Raw genomic sequence first — 21469 nt, 5'->3', positions numbered from 1 at the left:
AAGAATCCAAATTACATGAAACTTTAATAGAAAATTCTACATAACATCAAGAGCAAGAATAATACTTCCGATTTGAAATTTGAGTCCTTTATCACTATGTTTTGTGAGATTTTTATTTTCGGCCGGTCATTTTGAGCCTACTCGCTCGCTAGGCAAATGAAGTCAAAAAATTATAAAATTTGGATTCTAAATAGTCCAATAGCATAGATCATGTCTAACGGAGCCGATCGCCGAATCGAATGCTCCATTATCGAAAACAACTTACAAGCACGGAGGCCTCCGTACTTTCGAAAGTATAGGAGCCTAGCTTTATATATATATATGTAGCTTAGAGCTACTATACTATCGAAAGCATAAAGAAGTTGGTTTTATATATATATATATATATATATATAGAGAGAGAGAGAGAGAGAGTTGAGCTAGAATACTATCGATAGCAAACGGGCTCCATTGCCACCTATTTGTTTTCGATGATAGAGCCTCCAAATCGACGATCNATATATATAGCTTAGAGCTACTATACTTCGCGAATGTGTAGGCGATAATATAATACTTCTTGTATTCTTTCTATGAGAAAGTAGGGTGTTTTGCGAACAAAAAAAACATATACTTTATTTGTCATTCGCCGGATCAAATCTGAGCTCCATTAGTATTGCAAAAAATTATTATTGACAAAGTAAATTTTAAATGTAAGACTAATAACAATTAATCACAACCGAGGAATAGGATGCTTAATACAAAATTGGCATTAAATTAGAGTTTATTGGCATTTTCGGAAAAACAAAAGTTAAGAAATGTGAGACTTATATCACACTTCCAACTAGCAATCTGGCTTTGAAACCGGAAGATACAACTCATCCCACTAGCACTGATAACTTCTGCCCAAACCGTCGGCCCCAATGCTTAAGTCTAGCTATTAGTATTACGGTCCCTGATTGTTATCTACTCAATCATAATAAATTTCCCATCCGATATAGAATTGTTAGGGCACCATAGTTTCTCAGTGATTTTATGATATTTAGTGATTTAATCACTTTCTAGTAAATAAGTTGAAATAATTAATAACCAATCACTAATGGTACCATTAAATTTAACCGAATATTTGACTTACCTAATTATAATCTGAAATTTTAAAAAAAAGGTGTCAATAAAACAAAAGTATAGTTGAGGGGCTTATTTCAAAATGGTTTTCAGGTTAGAGGGCCTCGCTCCAATAATAAAAAGTATTATTTCGGTTCCATAGTTTTTTTATGTTTCTCTCTAGCTATCTTCATGCGTACTAGTTAAGGGGCCCCGCGCGATGCGGCGGGAAGCCAATATAATAGTAAATTATTAGAATTATTAACATCATTTTTTTTCTATTATGCATTAATATTTTTAAATATTATTTATCTCCATATTGAATAATTAAAAATTAAAGAATAAATTAAAGAATGAAATTAAAGTATATTTTTTCTAAAAATATTTTAACCTAAGAAGTAAAATAAATAAATCAGTTTAAAATAAAACAAAAGCTCATTACAGTATTAAGAAAAATAAATAATATTTTTCTATTATCATCAAGGTAGAATTTACAAAAAAAATAAATAAATAAATTAAGTGGAGTGAAAGTACTATCTTTGGTATTCTTGGAGGCAACGTCTCCGTTGTGCTCTCATTAACTTTTATCGCTACACATACAACTAATAAAATATTTGATTCTTAAATTTTAAATTAGCGAAGAAATCAGTAGTTATATTATTATATACATTAATTCTCAAAAAATTGTTTGGGAACTAAAGCGAAAAACATGCAAAGTTTAGAAATTAGGGACCAAAATAAAAAAAGAGTGGAAAGATTGGGACCCAATGTGCAATTAATCCTTTAGAAAATTGATGTGGGCCCCACAATCCACAAAATAAGGGGAGGTCTTTTCTGGGTTCCAAATTAGTATATTTATACTAATTAATGTTATAAATTATATTAATTAATATTATAAATTATAAATAAATAAATATAAATAAAGTAAGAAAAAAATTTTTTNGTTCCCGAGGGGCCCAAACCCCCCGGGACACCCAGGGTGAAGAAAAAAAAAAAACAAAGAGAGAGAGTGAGAGAGAGTGTGTTCCCGAAAAAAACGTTTATCGGGGGAGTGTGTGAAGTGAAAAAAATTTTTTTAAAAGAGTGAAATAAAGAGAGTGAGAGTTTGGGTTCTCAATTCATAAGTATATATAAATAGTTAGATCCCCAATGATGATCAAAAAAATCTTTTGTTTGAAAAAGACATACACTTTCGCCTCTTCAATCATGTGTGACATACATTACACGTCTACTTCGCTACTTTAAAGACTCTCATGAATATATCATTATTCTGTCAATAATGTTAATACTTCTTCATTAACAATAACAACTTCACGGGAATATTTTGTTAACAGAAAATTTAAGAATGCTACAAGGATTTCTCAATGACTTGAAAATTATGCTCTGATGCTTCTGAATTGTGGAAAATTGCTAATTATGATAGCTAGAAGAAATCATAGGGCACAATTAAGAACTAATTAATTTGACTAAAGATCCAAAATTCAAAAAAGGAAAACCCTTCTGAATACCTTCATTTGATTGTTGTTTATGAATTACAATAAAAAAACATTTACCTCTAGATGAATCTTTCCACCACCTCCCATGCCCTCCAATTCCACTGCCAAGTCATGCAAATTTCCTACATTACAAAAGAAAATTTTCATTACACATATATATCCTATGCTCCTTCCAGTTAAAAACACTTATCATTCAAATGAGAATTTAATCATATAGCTTCTCTTCCAAATGAATAAATCTAATTAACTTTAATCATTCAAGTACTGTTGGCATTTGCTCAAACCAAATCAAGTGTGCCCATGGTCAGACTATGGTTATCTAATGTGACTACAGCTATGTTTATCTCCAATTTATAATCAAGGATAACAAATAACTAACCAATAAGAGCCAAATAACACAATGGGCTGGACCTGCAGGGCATAGGTGCTCAGGCCGAGCAAACGACGTGCCAGTGGGCCCAGCCACACACTATGTGCAACAAGCACGAAAAAGAAGAGTATAAAAAAAGGAAAAAAAAATACTTTTATTTGGCATATTATATGATCCTATATTGCATGCATTTGAAAATTTGATAGAATGATTATACCTTATGACAAAGATGTAGATTTTGGCGTAGTGTTTTTTCTTCTAAATGCAAACTTAGTCCAATGGGCGCTCCTTTTTGGAGAGCAAATTGTATGTTTTCCTCTTAATTTTATAATTTTAAACAACTGAACTAAATAATGAAAAAATAGGTTGTAGGTCGTATAAATGTGACTATGAGCTTAGCAAAATTTTCCTTTACGCACTTATGACTTATTTTTCGTTTATTCATTAGAGATGTGATAAAAATGACCTCAAAACAATTTGTTGCTAACTTCATTAAGGGCAAAAAACTTGAAAGTGACAATTAGGATATTTGGTGTCGTAAAATTCAATGTCCTTGCTAAACAAGAGGTTGTGGAAAATTTGAATCACAAAATGGATGAACTTGCAGGAGCGAATGGTGCTCAAGATCGCTGATAGTTGTTCTACTTATCATCAAAGTTGCTCTACTTTAGTTGATACATCATGTAGGTTGTTCTTAAGTTGAAGAGCGGTAGATATCTTATTACTCGTTTATAAAGCAGATGTTGACCTAGTTGGTCAGTGTTACACATCGGTAGATATTTCATTACTTAACTATTACTCTTGTGACATTGTGTGACTTTATTGGTCAGTGGACTATCTAGTTGTCTCTCGCGGCTATTTGCCGATGGTTTGGCTGTTGAGCTTACTACATCAAATCATCAATCACCCCCGCTCATGCAGCATTTCACATACACCAACGATTTGACCGCTGCAACGATGTTCTTTTCTAGAAAAGTGATAGTGTTCCGACCGTGAACCTTATGCGGTATCTTCGCAGTGGGGTTATATAACAAGTGACTGAGCACACGTGTGGCGTTGTCTGAGGTCTTCAGACCAACACAGCGACATTTCGATATTGGACTATTTGTTTGGTTTATGCATATATACATTTGCTTATCTTGTTACAGTAGTGGTATTATTTCAGATATTTAGTGGCATGCTTCCTTTCTTGTTTTACTTTTTGCTACTGTATCAGTTATTACCTATTTATACCTAATGTATTTATCTTGTCGCTCTCTCATATTGACCAGTGAGTACAACTTGCCTTCAATGACTTGCAATACCCACTGAAAAATGTGTATATATTTCTCACCCACTATCCACAAGTGATGCTGGAGGTGAGGTTCGAGACGATGCATGAGAGCGCTATTAAATAGACGAGACCCCCTAGCAGTAACTTCGAGATTTAGTTTTACCTTTTCTGTTTTAGACTCCTATTATTTAGTTATTATTCATGTTAGTAGTTGTGGATTGGTATTTTTGGTATTTTCAGGTAGCTTCTTTTGGTTTTCAATTTGGTGTTTTTGGTATTTTCAGGTAGCTTCTTTTGGTTTTCAATGTTAATAACTCTTTACAGTATCTGTTTTTCTATTTATCCAATTAGTCCATTACCTATCTATTGGTGTTGTTGTTATTACTGTTGTGGCTGATGTGATAGTTGAATATTGTACTCTATGTCCTTGCATCATGAATGTACAAGGGAGACTTGCCCAAGTGGCAGATCTGTTCATGTTCTGAATGGTCTTTTGATTAAAAGAAAAGTATGCTTTTCACTGTTTTCTCTACAAAAGGTTTTATAAAAGAGCCCGGTGTTGAGGTTTTATGTAATACACCGGATTTTTAATATATATGCAAGTGTAAATAAAAATAGTGTGAGATACTATTTTTATTGAATTTAGAGAACTACAAGATAAGTTGCAAATGACTTGTGCTGAAATTGAAATGAAAATATGTGATTTGAAATTTTCTGTAAAGAACAGAACTTATATTTCAGATAAAAATTCAGTGTCAGAAAATTATGAAAATTTGAGAATTTGTCGAAACTATTTTTTTGAAGCCAGATTTAAAGTTTTATGTCATTCGGATACCTCGAGCAGTGAAAACAGAGCCTAACAGCAATCTGCTAAAAATATTAGTCGGTATATCTTTCAGTGACCTAAAATGATTCAAAACTGAAAAGTTAAGACAAATTACTTCTAATTGACTTTAGTTGAGTCTGTATTTCTAATTTAAGCGCAAATGGACATTTAGAAGGGCTCCAATTGGACGTATCGGATCTGAACTGGACTAACCTACAAATTGTAATAAGTGATTGGGGGCCTATATGTATATCCCACGCCACCCTAGTTCTCTCCAAACACGAGAGAATAGAGGAAGGTTTTCTCTTCCTCTGAACACCTCTCTCTCCCTCTCTCTTGTAACCTCTCCATCAAAGAGGAGAAATGGGAGATTTTGGATGCTTCAAGTTGGAGAAGCAACTTGGAAGAGCTCTCTAATGGTGGATCAAGCTTCTTGCCCATGGTGGCCAAGGTGAGATCTATGGATTTGAATTAGAATTTTTGTTAAATCCTTTGAAAATGAGATTTTTGGATATCCTAAATGATTCTAAACTAGATTGATTAAAGATTCACCATGGATTTTGTGTTCCTGATGAAATGGAAACCCTAAGTTGAGAATTAGGGATTTTGTGGTTTTGGGGTTTTGAGTTAAATTGACCTCTTGAATCCCTAATTGAAGGATAGTATGATGGAGAGGACAACTCCAATTTGGATTACGACGAGGTTATGGCATCCAATTGGAGGAATTTCATTCGTTAGGCTTGCAGCGTGCCGAGTCGACATTGAAAAGCCAATTGCTTTGAAATCCTATAAACTCAAAAATGGTTGGATTTTCTTCCTATGTCTATCTCCATTCATTAAGCATATTGTGTATGTATATATATAGAAATGCATGTTAGGGTTCTAGAAGGTGTTGTTCCCATATAAATTGCATGCTATTTGATCTATGCAATTGATAATCATTGATGCAAGTTGCTAACCTAACATGCATGAGTATAGGGCCATTTGAACTTTGGGAACCATAGAAATGCAAGAAAACTAGTAAAACAAACTAGCGAATGGACTTAGATCGTTCTTGTGGAACACTAGGTGTTAATGTAGTTACTAAACATGAACATAGTGACATAGAATAAATGTAGCCTCAAGAACATATAGAGGATTGAGAATGTATATGTTAGGGTTCAATTGTATGTTACTGCCATGTAAATTACATGCTTCCAATATTAGAAGTAGACAACTATTGTTGAGAACTCTAAAACTTAGTTTGCATGAGTATTAGTGCCATATAAACCCTAGTGATGCATTGAACTAGTAGAGTAAACTAGTTGTATGGAGATAGAAAACGTAGTGGAACACTAGGCGTCATTGATTGTCAAACATGAACCTAGTAACAGATTAAACTATGGATTGGGTGTAACCTATTGTACAAGTATAGAGGATTACGACATTATGTGTTGAGATTGTACATGTAATATGTTCTAGGTGTTTTGCCGTAGTTGCATATACCGTAAGATGAGCATGCTAGGGATTGATAGATCCCGAGATAGTGTTACCATGGTTAGTGGTTAGTTCTCTAGATAAGAGAACTGAATCATACTCATATAGTCTGTTCTATGTTGTGGAGGTCGCGACTCCACAAGCAGTGAGCTCTGGAGTGTAACACATATGGGTTGAGCGGTTGACTCCTCAATAGACGGCCCAAGATGGGTAATTGGGTTACGTAGCGCCTCCCCACATGGCTTAGAAATGCGAGTTGGGCTCGACCTTATGGTAAGCTGGTATGATTGGGTCAAGAGGTAAAAGAAAAAGACATAAAAAGTATAGTAGGTCTCGTCTTGTGTGTACTTTGTAGAGAGAACATAGTAGTAGTGTCACATGTTTAGTGACTGGTCGATTATGCTTCCTCCACAAACAGCCCAAGGTAGGTGATTGAGTCGCGTAACATCTCCTTATGTGGCTGAGAGGGTGAGTTGGGCTTGACCTTATGGCGAGCTGACCTGATTGCGTCAGGGGTAAATAGGGGGTCAAGTTGAGCATATTGGACCTTGGAACTCATTTCATTTCATAAAGGCATAGTAGTGTTTATTCCAGTTTATGCATAGTGTAAGTGTTTGCTACTTCTTGGTTATTCTATCTACTTATGCCTTAATTGGACCTAATGGGAAAGTCGCCAGGGTTGGCAATCGAACCCACTGGGAACTTCTTTTAGTTCTCAACCCCTATTTCGTAGAGATAACCACAAGCGGAGCAGCTCCAGACCGAAACGTGGGCGCTACGCACTGGATAGCAAGGTCACCAAGTGTAGATTACCCGTGTACAAGTAACGAGAATGTAAATAATTTAGAAATGGAAATGTAATTGAGAGCAAAGTTGTATATTAAGGAAAAAGGCATGTAATATGTATTAAATTTGAAAAAATATATGTAAAAATGTAATGTTCCAATGTTGTAATAGTTAGATTTACATTCTCGCTTTTGTGATATGTCCTCGTGCAAAACTGTGTTATATTGTTTTTCCTAGGTGAAATTCAATGTATTGGTTTTGTTTATGCCTAGAATGGATAGGAAAAATTCCATCCGTTCGGCAGATCTGTGCACGCGCCCACATAGCCTCCGTTGTGCAATGGGGCGGGGCATGACATTTTATAAAAGAGCCCGAGCGTATGACAGATCTGCTACTGCACAACCAGTTGAACTAGGCCGATCAGCACAGCCACTTGGTCCTCGAGCCATCTAAAACAGTTCGCATCTCTTGGCGCTTGACCAACAAAGCACCGTCCACCTTTGCCCCAGGTGGTAGCTCTCGTGTGCGGCATATTCTAAGACACAAAGAAGGGTTACAGTCAAATTAGGATTACCGTCAACTTGACTCAACATAGCAGGACTCAAACCCAAACAAACCCCGCACTCTCACATGCCTAGACGCCTAGGTCATCCTATGGGTCGACCTAAACCGTGGTTGATTTGTGGTTGAAGATCGCTCTAACACCAAATGTAAAGACTTGGCCTATTAACAATAATAGCTCGTTGGGCCCAAACCACCGACATAAGCCCAATTACTATGGTCTCTCATATTTTCAATCACAACCACGTTCCCATCTGATGCAGGACTATTGGGGTGCCCCATAAGTTGATTGTAGTCTTCCATTGCATCTACCAACAAGATAGTTGCTTTCGTTTGAAAGGTAGAATTTTATAAATTACTGTAGCTAAAAGCATAATAAGTAGCGAATAGGTAGAGTATATAAAGATGAATTATAACTATTTCAAATATTTACAAATACAGAAAGCCCACCATCACAAAGTGATTCTAAGTTCACCCCAGCATTTCCCATACGTTTGTGTGGAGTTACAAGATTTGCATCCCAAGCTGCAACCTAAAGTAAACAATGTAAGATAGTTGGAGAAACTGTTCAAATGATTCAACAATATTGTCACGAGTAGATTGCACCACTTCCCGAATTTCCACCATGTCATTTTGGTCCGCAAATTGTTAAGTTTGACGTTAGTGGTACCTAAACTCTTTAAAGAGTTTCATTTTAGTCCTTGTGTATATTTAGTATTAGAGGGCAAATTATTGCCTACACCCAATGCATCTGCATAACTATATACCATGCATTTATCGGCTCTTTTTCATATGTCTACCCTACCACCCATTAAGTTATAATTCTCTCTATAAAAATTGGATAGGTGAATAGATGAAGAAATAATAAATTCATGGTATACAAACATACAAATGAACTAGGTGCAAGCAATAATTTACTAGTAAGGACTTAAATGAAACACAAGTGAAATTTCAGGGACTAAAAGGAAACCTTATCGAAAAGTTCAACATCTTCGATGTCGAATTTAGAAGTTCGCGGATCAAAATGAAACTTGAATTGAAGTTCGGAGGCTAAAAGTGCACTTCACTCAAATTCTTAAAAATCTATGAACTTTTTTATTGATGAAATCACACAATTACTTTTGCTACTACATCAGCTGAAATTTTATAGATATGTAACTTAGCCAATCAAAAAAGTCGATCAATCAACTTCAAATTTAGTTAATTGAATATCACAACAGCAAGTAGTTTGATTGATCAAAAACAAATGCAACAAAGAGAGACGAGAAATTATCTCCCTTGTTATGGAAAATGCAACAAAGAAAGCTTAGGTATACCTGTTCTAAATTCTAACCAAACCACGTTAAAAATAATCATGGAACTACTACTCCAGGTGACAGCATGACTCTCTGATGTAGGGGAACACATAACAGGACAGGAAGGATTTACTTTTCTAGTAGATCACAGAAAGTTCTATTACTCATAAATTTTCACCTGAAGAAGTTTCGCCCGAGTTAGCTTTATATTGAAGCTAAAATCTTCATTCCACACAGGCTCCTTTGTCCTACATTGATTGAAAAGAAGGTCATATAGATATATGCACTCCGCAGCAATGAATGATAAGGAGATAGCATAGGGAATAAAGTAGAAAATCAAAAAGAAGCAATGGTCATGTGCATTCTTTTAATGTGAATTTCCGGTTAAGAAACCAATATGATTTACCATAAATATATCCTGCTTTTAGAAGCATAACCAAAGATAAAGATAGTTGGTTCATGTGTAAGTTTCTTTTAAGTAGCATAGAAGAATTTTATGTGTTCAACAAGATTTTTATAATCACACCACGAATTGCAAATAAACTTATTAAATGGCTTAGAAGCTAGTGCAAGATGATGTTGTTAGTGCTGTCTCAGATCCATCAGTATACAGAGAAGCACATGATTAGGTAATAAAACTCCTGATAGACTCATGCAAATAATGTATTTTTCAAAATATATAAATGAAACTAATATTCACCGACTCCAATCAATTAAACGTTAGATAGTCGTATGCTAGAAATTTACCAAAATTAAATTGCATTTAGTAGGTCAAATCAGCAACCTTTTTAATCACCACTAACAATCTGCTAGCTAATAAAATAACATGACATCTCTCATATTGACATGAAGTAAGAAGAAAGCTACTTAGTACTTACGCCCATTTTATCTTGCTCTTTGCAATTTGACCATCCAATTGAAAAACAACATGAGGATCGCTTGTGCCCTGAAAATTCCAGCTTTTCAAACATGAATGTAATAAGTAAATTCACAAAGAAAAGAATAGATTTGCTACCGAACTTTTCTTTATTTTTGATTATATATAGAGAGTGACAGAGAGATTTCAAATAATTGTCTTGTAACCTCACTGCACCGACACTTTCAAATTCTTGCACACATATGTTCTTCATAGCCCAAATATAAATAGACACAACCAAGACGCAGTTCATAAATTAGCAGTCCATTCTACAACACCAAAATCTGACAATGGGATTTGGACAACTACAATTAGGCACAGTTCAGGGTCAGGTACTAATAAGACCGGTCCGAATCCATAGAAGCTATTGATTGCTTGGGCCTAATGTGTAATCAAAAAGGAAAATAACTCAAACTTTTAATTGGCCTTCTAGATTAAATTGCAAGTCCTGTTACACGCTAATTTCATTTTGATCAAAAAGCAATTTCTTGAGTGTTTATGTCAGGTTGACAATGGGTGATAAAAAAGTTGCTGATTTAATGCTAATTTATGAGAAATACTTCTCAACCAATATGCATCCAAAATAGTAAATTAACCCTTTTGCACACCAACTAAATAGAGAACTCTACTAATGGATGGCAGATCCAGTTGGTCAAAATGTGAACAAATCTTGATCTTTCCTCTAATTCTCCTTAAGCTTGGTTCCCCGGAAATTCAGTCAAGAAAGAGAAGTAAAATAATACTTTGATCATAACCAATTTTTGTTGACATAAGTTTAATGATGAAATCAGCTGTAAAGAATCCAAATAAGAAAGACAATGAAAGGGGAACAATCCTTCAAATAAAACATTTTACCCAGTAGTAACAAATGTAATCTGCCAACATTTCATTCCTTAAACACTTCAAAGAGAAGGATGAATGTAATGGAAAGTTAAAACCATGTTTACATGATGGAAAGTTGAGACCATGTTTGTTATTGCTGCTGCTTTTTTTACTTTTTACTAAAATAGAATCTTCCTAAAATAGTATGCAAGGGGCTGGTGGATTGCTTGGAATCCTTACATCCAATGTGTTTGTTTGGCAGAATAAATAAATAAATAAAAGAATGGTAGAAACCTTTTTTAACTTCCGAGATTTTTTTAAGAAGTTGCATCCATCAAATAGCCGGGTTGTATTGCAAGCTAACCAATCATAGAAACAAGAAGAAAGTCCTTCTACTAGTATATCAATTATATAGAATTAGTGTTTAATAAAAAACAAAAAAATGGCACTAGTAACAAATGAGGCCTGAGTTTATAAAGAAATGAATCTCATAGTGAATATACATACAATATAAACTCAATTTTATAGATCATACCCATGGATCCATCGCAGGAAGATCTATTCCTTTCTTTAACTTTATGAATAGTTGCCCATCATATATTTCATGAAGAAACTTCCTGCAAAATTGCCACGTCAATATCCCTAAAGACATACACATGTGGGTTTAGCAAGAAAACAAAAGTCTCTGAGGAGGAAAATCAATGAAAAGGAGAAGTTGCATAGGACACTATACTAAAAGTAATTAATTTGTTCCATCTTCCTGCAATAGCAATAAGTTCTGCAGCTGACCAAGTAATGTTCAAAATCATACTTTGTTTGATGAAGAAGGTAAAAAATAAATAAAAATGCTCATGAAAATAAACCATCTCTAGGACTTGATTGATCTTCCACCTGGGCGCAAAGCCAACGGAAATAAATAGGGCTTCAAGGTGAAGCGCAAGGCAGATGGGCCTATTGAAAGATATAGAGCTCGTTTAGGGGCCAAAAGGTTCACCTAAATAGAAGGTACAGATTAGGAGAAGACGTTTTCTTCTCTAGTTAGTAAGGTTTGCCTCTGTTCATTTGATTTTGGATATGGTTGCTCACCTTCATTTAGAACTTTTCCAAATGAATGTGAAAACTGCTTTTTTGAATAGTAAACTAGATGAGGAAATCTATATGGAATAGCCCATCGGTTTTGCTGCTAAAGGTCAGAAGCGTCAAGTTTGTAAACTACATCGCTCTATTATGGCCTAAGGCAGTCCTTTCGACAGTAGTATTTGAAGTTCCATTGTACCTTTACCCCAGATGGTTTTGAAATGATTCATGAGAATTATTGTGTTTATACAAAACGGTCTGGAAAAAGTTTATTATTTTGTTATATATGTTGATGATATTGCTGGCTGAGAACAATATGGACTTGATAAAATCTACAAAAGAATGGCTTCCTTTCAATTTTGAGATGAAAGATTTAGGAGAAGTTAGTTTTGTGCTAGAGGTATAAAGTTATAGAGATCATTCCAAAAGGCTTTTGAGTTTGTCTCAAGTGACATATATCAACAAAATTTTGAAACAATTTAGAATGTATAACTCCAAGCCAATTGACACTCCAGTCAACAAAAAGGAGCAACTTAGCCTTGAAATGTGCCCAAAGGAGTAGAGAAAGAGAGAAGATGGCCAATGTTCCTTATGCGAGTGTCGTCGGTAGCTTGATGTAAACCACCATGTTTACCAATCCAAATATCTATCAGCAGTTGGCTTAGTTAACTGTTATCAATCGAACCCCAGAATTGCCCACTAGAAGCCATAACAAGGATACAACGTTATCCACGAGGGACTTCCTATTATATGCTTTACTATCAAGGTGGTGATCTGCATTTAAATGGATATATAGATGCAGATTAGGCAAAATATTTGCACAAGCGAAAATCAACATATGGCTATGTGTTCTTGTTCTCTCATTACGCCATTACATGGAGTAGCAAGAAACAATGCTGCACGACGCTTTCCACCATGGAAGAGGAATTTTACAGCATGTTCTCTCCTCTTTCTTTGCAGAGATTTTGATATAACAATTGGCAAAATTCTGATGCCCTACTCTTTTGTTGGCAATCATTTGTAAAATAAGTTTCAGGAATTGGATTTGGTTGTAATGCTTTAGACAACCTATTAGCCGCTTTTAGTTATTTTTTTGTGCTTTTGTCTTATGATTATCCCTTGTTCTTTTGGTTGCTTTCAATTTTTAGGCTCTGATGATCTGTCCTAACATGCATCAGTTGCTTTTCAACTCGCAGTTTTGAGACCTGCATGATTTGCAGATTAGATATTTTATGAATTATCCGTTAGGATTTTCGTTTTTTGGCAAGACGGTTGTTACTAAAATAATTGAGACACTACTTTTAAATTTTATATGTAGATGTAGAGAGTTCTCAACTAATTTGATTTTTAGTTATTTTTTTGTGCTTTTGTCTTATGGTTATCCCCTGTTCTTTTGGTTGCTTTCAATTTTTAGGCTCTGATGATCTGTCCTTACATGCATCAGTTGCTTTTCAACTTGCAATTTTGAGAGCTGCATGATTTGCAGATTAGATATTTTATGAATTGTCCGTTAGGATTTTCGTTTTCCGGTAAGATGTTTGTTACTAAGATAATTGAGACACAACTTTTAAATTTAATATTTAGATGTAGAAAGTTCTCAACTAATTTGATTTAATGTTCATTTTGTGCCTTTTTCTCTTTGAATGGTTAATTTTAGATTTACGATTTGGCTCTGTGGTCTTGATGATTACATTTTGTCTTGCTATGTATCCCTTTCTTCAATAAGATTTTATTGTAAAGATTGACAAATTTTGGATGGCTAACTCCCATGTAGGCAACTATTTGCAATATAACATTTTGGAAATTGAATTTGTATTAATATTTTAGATAATCTATTGCTTGCTTTTAGTTGTTTTTTTGTTTCTATATCACATGTTTGATAGATGGGCTAATCTAAACCTCACTATATTTTGTTTTGTAGAAATTGCACTATTGAATATAATTTCAACAAAATTTAAATGTACATAAGACTAATCACACAAGTAATAAGGAAATAGCTTAATAATGTTCTAGACAACCTCTTATTTACTTTTAGTTATTATTATTTCGCTTTCATGTTACAGGTCTGATAGACGGGCTGATTTGAACCTATTATATTTTGTTTTTAATAAACTGCATAAGGTAATACAAATCCAAGAAAATTTAAATGTACATAAGACAAATCATACATTTGGCTAGCCACCATTCTAGAGCTACTACTGTTTCTTTTTATCATGCTTACTGCTTACTAAAAATATATTTTGTATTTATTAAATCTATTTATAAACTAGATGACCTTACGATTTTGTTTTTTGCTTTCTTCATACATAAAACAATAGTATTAATTATGTTAAGTAGATCCTCTTACAACTTTTTCATCTTTACAATCGATTTAACTTAAATTGTGCTACATGTATTGGTGACTAATGTTATTTTATTGGTATACTATATTTTTTCTAAATTTTTTACTAATTAACTATTATAATCACTATCTAGCACATTGCGCGGGGTTACTTAACTAGTATTCTTTAATCCACAGAAATAAAGGGCAACAATTCATCAACGTAGAAAAGCAATGAACGGAGATGACAATAACTAATAGCAATTCCGAACTTACTCTGAGAGGAAAACTGTCTGGCAATCAGCTGCATCGACCTCGCGCCACCCAACATTTTCCTATCAAGAGAGAAGAAAAGTAAACACAAAACAAAAAAAAAAAAAAAACAAAAAAAAAAAACCCCCAAAGGAGTTATGAAACGAAATTCCAGAGAAGAAAGAGCGGCAGAGAAACTAACCGGAGGACTAATGTAGGCTTCGAAAGCAAACCCAGCAAGCACGACGGCAAGGTTGAGGTCGAAAGGAGGCCTCCGGTCATCATCAGTGGAACCTCCCCCATCGTCGGAGAGCGAGTGAACTGGGGTTTGGTTAGGACCGGCTCTTCCAACAAAGTTCAAAGCTTTGAATCTGATCGGACTGTCTAGCCAGAAGACATTACCGACCGAAACGGCATAGGATTTCTTGATGAGGGGGACGTTAGAAGGAGAGAACACGAGTCGGACGGAGAAGGAGCATCGGAGGGATATTTGGGCGCTATCGAGTGAAGCCATGGATCAGGATATCAACAAAAGAGTGCTAGTGTGTCGCCTCTTCGTTTTCTTTCCCTCGTCACAGTATTGCCATCGGTTCTCTCTCCCTTCTCGGCGGTCAATCTTTATTCTAGAAGCTGAAAGAATAGCGTCCACTAGGTGTGGTGGAATAAGTTACCAAATAAGATTGATATCTATACAACTAATAAAAGGCGAACCCTCAACCCGCCACGCGTCGCCTCCGCGGCGAACCCCGCCCTGCAGCGGGCTCCCCGCGTTTTGCGGGTGCCTCGCGCGAGAGAGAGAGGGAGAGAGAGAACAGAGGGAGGAGAGAGAGAGAGAGCGTACAGAGAGAGGGGGAGAGAGAGAGAACAGAGGGAGAGAGAGAGAGCAGAGTAGAAGGAGAGAGAGAGAGAGCTACCATGTGCGCCCGCCGAGCACCAGGGGGCCTCCCCGCGTTTGGCGGGGGCCTTCGGCGGGACCCACAGAGAGCAGACAGAGAGAGAGAGAGGGAGAGAGAGAGATAGAGAGAGAGAGAATGAGATGGCAAGGAGGCAAGGAGGGAGGAAGGAGAAGGAGGGTGAGACATGAGACCACGTTCATAGAAGGGAAATGGAACCTGTGAGACCAACAGACGGAGCAGGAGGGACATTTAATAGGAAGGAACAAAAGGGGGGAAGGTTGAGAAAAAGCCGCGCCTATTAGATTTTTCGAGAGGAAAGGGAGAACCCAGCTGAAGGGGAGATCGCGCTTTGTTAACACCCCACAGGAACTTGCCATACCTGTACAGGTCCAGCACCTAATACCGCAAGGACGGCGACGATTGATGCCGAATTGGGAACCCGCACCAGCCACGACGTGATAATTAATGAAGGGAAAAAGAGACGGGACTAGGGATTAGGACTGCGTACCATGCCGGAGGCAGCGAGGAGAAAATCTAGCCGCACGGTGCTCGAAAATACTCAAGAGGCTGTGGAGAAAAAAATTGCCGATCCGGTGTCGTTTTTATCTTCAAGAATCTGAATGCGCAATCACTAGCCGATACGTCCGACTTTAAGAACATTCTTTATATCATATAATTACATTATATAAATACAAAAATCAAGAAAATTATATATAACATTATATGATATAAAGATTATTATATATAAAATAATCAAACAGATTTTGAAAATAGTATAAATAATATATATATTAGATATATATGTATATATAAAAATATGTTATTAAAGAGAGAGAGATAATATATATATAATATAAATATATATATATATATATTCGAGAGAGAGAGAGAGAGATAAGGTATTATATAATCTATATATATAATAAAAGAGGAAAACCTTTAAAAAAACCTCCTTGGTTTCGTATTTTCTCACTTTGGCCCCCTGGGTGTAAAATGTATCAATTTCGCCCCGCTGTGGTTTTATTTTTCTCTTTTTTTATGCAATGCAGTGAGTGTGCGTGTAAAGTAAAGTATAATAAGTTAAATATTAAAGGATATCAAACGTAAACAACTCACACAACAATAACAATCACAATATACGAAAATTTAATGCTAAATTAATTTAACGAAAACAAAGTACCGACAAAATCCACACACACCCACCACACCCTTAAACCACAGCCAGGAGGGCAAAGTAGAAACTACGAACCAAAGGGAGTAAAATTTTCACTAATAATCTAATATTAAATATATATAAGAGTGGAAAATTAATTAGATCCAAATTCAAAGAGAATTTCATATATACATATAAATATAAAAATTATTATATAATAAAAAATCACAGATTTTAAAATAATATAATATATCGACTGATATTATATAAATGAAGAGAGAGAGAGGTATACTAAGTCAAAGGAGATAGCGTGAGAAGGCATGTAACCTGTGATATAAGTATATACTAACAAAAATTAAGACAATTAATATAATACATATACATATAAATATGATGTATATATATAACAAAAATTTTAAAATATATAATATAACTATATATATATGACTATAAAATATGTTATATAAAAGGAAGAAGAGAGAGTGTATATATTATCATGTAGAGAAGAAAAGAGAGAGAGTTGGAACGGCAACTCTAAATGACTAATATCATTCTAATCTATAATTTTTCATTTCAGAATTAAAAATTGATAGCAAAAAGAGGGTTTACTATTAATAATAATTCTATTCTCAATTATCTATATGTATATTATATTATATAATATATGAGAGAGAGAGGCATGTATGAAATCTATATAAAATTATATTATATATATAATATATAAATATAACTATATATATATATTAATATATATAGTATATATAATAATATACGAGTTGGGACTGGCTTCTTATTAGAGCAAATTTTATTGTTTGCTAATCGAGTTTGTATTAAGCCTCCGAATCAACCTTTTCAATACATTTGGAACTATTAATTAAAGATATATATATTGCCAGATAGCACACTTAACTCATAGGGAGGACCAATTCAACTCTAAATACTAAAGCATCCTAATACACCTCACAATTTTCATACCAACGTTAAAAAGTTGATAGAAAAGAAGCGTTTTATATATATAAAAATCACAGATTTTAAAAATATTTTATAAAGATGAGAGGTAATATATATAATAAATAATATATATAATTACTAGTATATATATAATATATAGATCTAGAATGAGAGAGAGAGTATCCAGTAGGACACCACTCAACCCATACGGGAGAACCATATCAACTCTAAAATGACTAATATCATCGATAAATTTTAATAATTTTTCATTCCACAAGGTTAAAAAGTTGAGTAGCAAAAAAAGCGTTTTACTATTAATAAATTCTAGCTGGCCATTAATATATACAGTAGAGAAGAGTGATGAGATATGTAATAATATATATATTATATATAATATATAATATATATTATTATATATGAGAGAGAGAGAGAGAGAGAGGTATATAAGTCAAAGAAGAGAGAGAGCCGTACCCATGTGAGATGAGAGTGAGAGAGAGAAACACAAAAAAAAAAAAAAGACCCCGAAACCCGGGAAGCTCCCGAAAGGCTTCTCCTTTCATGTTTGTAAAGATAGTAGCTATTCTTCTTACTTTATATCTTCTGGTATTAAAGATACATGGCTGAGGATGGTAATTAATAATAATTGAGTTCCTCAAAATCGTTTCTCATGAGTTCGATTCCAATACTGGATGAAACTCACCAACCACAATCTTCTTATAATTTTAATATATGTCTTGGTCACAAGCTGCTTTCTATGCACTTGGTGGAAAATGAGAACTTAGATATAGTTGATACGCAAAAAGTGCCCACAGATTTTGAGACCCTTTCCTTTCCATGCCATCATTTTCATCCAATTTAGCTTCTATTAGGTAAACTACCGCAAGATGCTGAATAGCAATGTTTAACTTCACACGCCTTATTCGTAATTTTTTAGACAGAACGCACGGGGAAAGACAGATTGGTGAAGGAAAATTCCACAAGCCATTATTGTTTGATGCAAAAGAATACAGCTTTGGTAGCAAACAAGGGGACTACATACAAATTCTAGCTTATTGGCATAACACCGGTAGGAAGTGCGGTCATCTTCCAGACTCTAAAGGTTAATATTTTGATACCTTCTATGTCTTCTAATTCCATTGTTGTGAATTTTTGTCTAATTTTAACAAAGAGATTGCCGAGTTGTTTTTTTTCCCCCCCCCAACCTGCAAAAATCTTTAAAATGGGAAAAGTTTTTATGAACTTCTGAGTTTAATACATCCAAGTGTATTGGAATCCTGCACCTATTTGATTCTTCTAATGGTTTTCGATACATTTGTTAGTTTCACTTGGTGACAATTCTTGGGGCACTTGGATTTACTTGCATAAGCAAGGAAAAAGTGACCCAGGATAAAAGTTTGCCCTACTTGACATTCACACCTGCTCATTCACATGAGTTTTTCATGGGCAGGTTTGGGTTTCGTTAAACAAAAATGTTGTGACATGAGATGGCCGGTAAGACATACCTAAATTGTCTACTTTTGTTTCTCTCTGACTGCTAACATAATTGGCCTTTAATACTCCTATTTTAACACAAGCAATAAGATGTAAGAACATAGCAAACGGTGGACACCATCTCCTCACAGGCATCTCTCAAATTCGCTTTCAATCTCCCTCTTGTTGAAAGTAATCACAAAGGGAGGATAATTCTTACGTATGCCCATACGTGCATTCTTCATAACATGCAAGATCACTATCATAAATTATTCCTTTCTATAATGTGCACATATCCTTATAAAATGCTTTCGATTGGCTTGGTCTCCCCATGGTGCTTATTATGTGTTTCTAAAATTATATAAATTTGAAGTAATTTTACAACCCGAAGAAGCCTTTGGCATTGCAAATGTGGGCAATAATGCTACCTAACATCATAACAAATTCAAGGGAAGTTGGATCCATCTTGATCTATACTCAAATTATGACAAGTGTAAATAAGCATTAAGTTAACAACACCTATTAATAAATATAGAGGCAAACCCAACAAATATAAGCGAAGTTAATAAACAATAACAAAATATGCATACACATACATTTACAAAAATGAATAAATTTAGTGCAAAACATAGTTAAAACTAAGTTGGATAATCTTGCATCTAAGTCAACTCGCCATTTGTTCTTTTTGTAATCCCAATTGCCTATTTATTATTAAAATTGTAAACTGGGGACTTCAATGAACAGCCCAATGAACTCCTAAATAGATAATCTGTTGTTCTTTTTACATTAACATAGTATAATTAAATTTTAGGGCATCAAGATCAAGAAAAATCGAAGAAAGAAAAATAAATTAAAAAACAAACAAAAATTAAAAGATAAAAAATTAAATAAAAAATTATCAATACACAACAAAAAAATTAAACTGGGTTACTTTATTTCACCAACAACAATATTAATTAGACGCACAAAAAAATTAATTTTCCCCTTAAATGTCCAAATCAATCCAGGAAACGCGAAACGAAAAAAAAAGAAAGCGATCCCAAACTAGTATTTAATAAAATCAAAATATTCCAAAAGTGCTTGTTAAGCATGTCCTGTAAAAGATTGTGTAAGGACTGGAGATTTTACAATGCAACTAAACTACTTCTGTGATTGACTGTTTATGTGTGTAATTTAAATTACATAAGCACTCGTCAAGTTTCAGGAGAAAATGGAGCTAGAACGGAGAAGTTACGCGGATTATTAGTTTTCACTTTAAAGTCGAAATATAACCCGATTTTTCAGAGAAGTTACGAGTAAGTTGGCTGTCGCATGTATCGGATCCCGTTCATCAGTGATCCATAGCTCTCCTCGATCGGTTCAGTATTCCTGGAACCAATGGCAGCTGGACGGATTTCAAATCTGATGTACGGTTTTTCGAGAAAAAGGAGTTTTTAAACCGAAAAGAGGGTTTTCGCTCTTTGCTTTTCTGTCATTCTTAAAGCTTCTCGTGCTCGCGTCTTGTGACCTGGAAGTAGGTGATGAATGTTTCGGGTCCCTACTCAGTGGTAGGGAAGTCAATTTCTAACACGAAAGTTGTTAAATGGGTTTACACATGTATAAACTGCGATATTATAGATTAATTAGAAGCGGAATGGGTTCCGTCGCGAATGCCGTGAGCCAAATTCGATGGCACAATCAAATTGTAAGTCTCATGCCCCCCGGGTTGTACTCGAACGTGATGACTCAGTTCGATCGAAATCCGACGCGACGGATCTCTGGTAATTGCGAAGTTTTGTTAAGAGGTCGATAGGTGCTAATTCGTAAATTCCCGAAAATTTGCGATATTATATTACCGAAGCACGCGCAGATCGAGGCATAGAGATGCGTTAAACCATGCAAAACACATTGCACTGTCGAGACTCAGATAATAAACATTATCTTTGGGACTTCTCTGCAAAGTTGCAGGTTGTATATAATGTTGGCACTAGATTTCTTAGCGTATTAAACCAGATCTAGCCGACTTGCAACCGACTCCCTAGTTAACCCTAACCGTCATGCAGCAACCTCTATGCCCTGGCATGCCGGCGGTACCCTGCCGCAGCGAGCACCCCGGCCCGCCGAAAAGCTCCACTCCTCTCCATCATTCATTCCATCCGACCTTCTCCAAGCCCTCCGCGCCGTCTTGCGACTTCGGGAGCCTAATCCCATGGCTGAGCCTATATATCTGGCCGAGGCTTCCCCTCCGGCGCCCGTCATCTCGCCGTGCCCCGGCCGCGCGCACGCCGCCGGTGACGTCCGATGAAGCCACGGCATACTTCCCCCGGGTTTCAACCGCAACCGACGACTGAGCTCAAGCGCGCTAGGTAAAGCATCCAGCCTAGATCGCCGCGCGCCTTCCCTCAATCCCCCGGGCAACCCTCCGCGCGAGACAGCTATCCGCCACGCGCGCCGGCCACGCCGATCTCTT

The 21469-nt window shown here is 35.4% G+C and overlaps 1 protein-coding gene and 1 long non-coding RNA gene across 12 annotated transcripts in view; one reads left to right on the top strand and one right to left on the bottom strand.

The window, feature by feature from the left end:
- The window catches only part of LOC109707352, a 58190-nt gene extending 42608 nt beyond the window's left edge, over positions 1-15582 (bottom strand). For 6 of the 10 annotated variants that reach the window (XM_020228570.1, XM_020228572.1, XM_020228574.1 and 3 more), the window contains exons 1-8: positions 15465-15582; positions 14753-15198; positions 14575-14633; positions 11437-11518; positions 10042-10109; positions 9342-9411; positions 8319-8400; positions 2634-2698 (exon numbers count right to left, since the gene is read on the bottom strand). In XM_020228570.1, coding sequence (XP_020084159.1) covers positions 2634-2698; positions 8319-8400; positions 9342-9411; positions 10042-10109; positions 11437-11518; positions 14575-14633; positions 14753-15064 — 738 coding nt within the window. In that variant the 5' untranslated portion in view covers positions 15065-15198; positions 15465-15582. Of the gene's footprint in view, positions 1-2633; positions 2699-8318; positions 8401-9341; positions 9412-10041; positions 10110-11436; positions 11519-14574; positions 14634-14752; positions 15199-15464 lie in introns of those variants that run through there. The other 4 variants (XM_020228571.1, XM_020228577.1, XM_020228578.1 and 1 more) reach the window with 4 other exon arrangements.
- Positions 5316-14698, top strand: LOC109707355. 2 transcript variants are annotated; one of them, XR_002215474.1, is made up of 3 exons: positions 5316-5496; positions 5704-5848; positions 14497-14698. It is a non-coding gene; the product is annotated as an uncharacterized LOC109707355 (long non-coding RNA). The 2 variants fall into 2 exon arrangements; XR_002215475.1 differs by lacking the exon at positions 14497-14698 and adding an exon at positions 7199-7506.

The sequence above is a fragment of the Ananas comosus genome, linkage group 3 (genome assembly GCF_001540865.1).
Source record: "Ananas comosus cultivar F153 linkage group 3, ASM154086v1, whole genome shotgun sequence".
Classification (NCBI taxonomy): domain Eukaryota; kingdom Viridiplantae; phylum Streptophyta; class Magnoliopsida; order Poales; family Bromeliaceae; genus Ananas; species Ananas comosus.
Note: the sequence above shows the minus strand (reverse complement) of the source record. Positions and strands in the feature narration are given on the sequence as shown.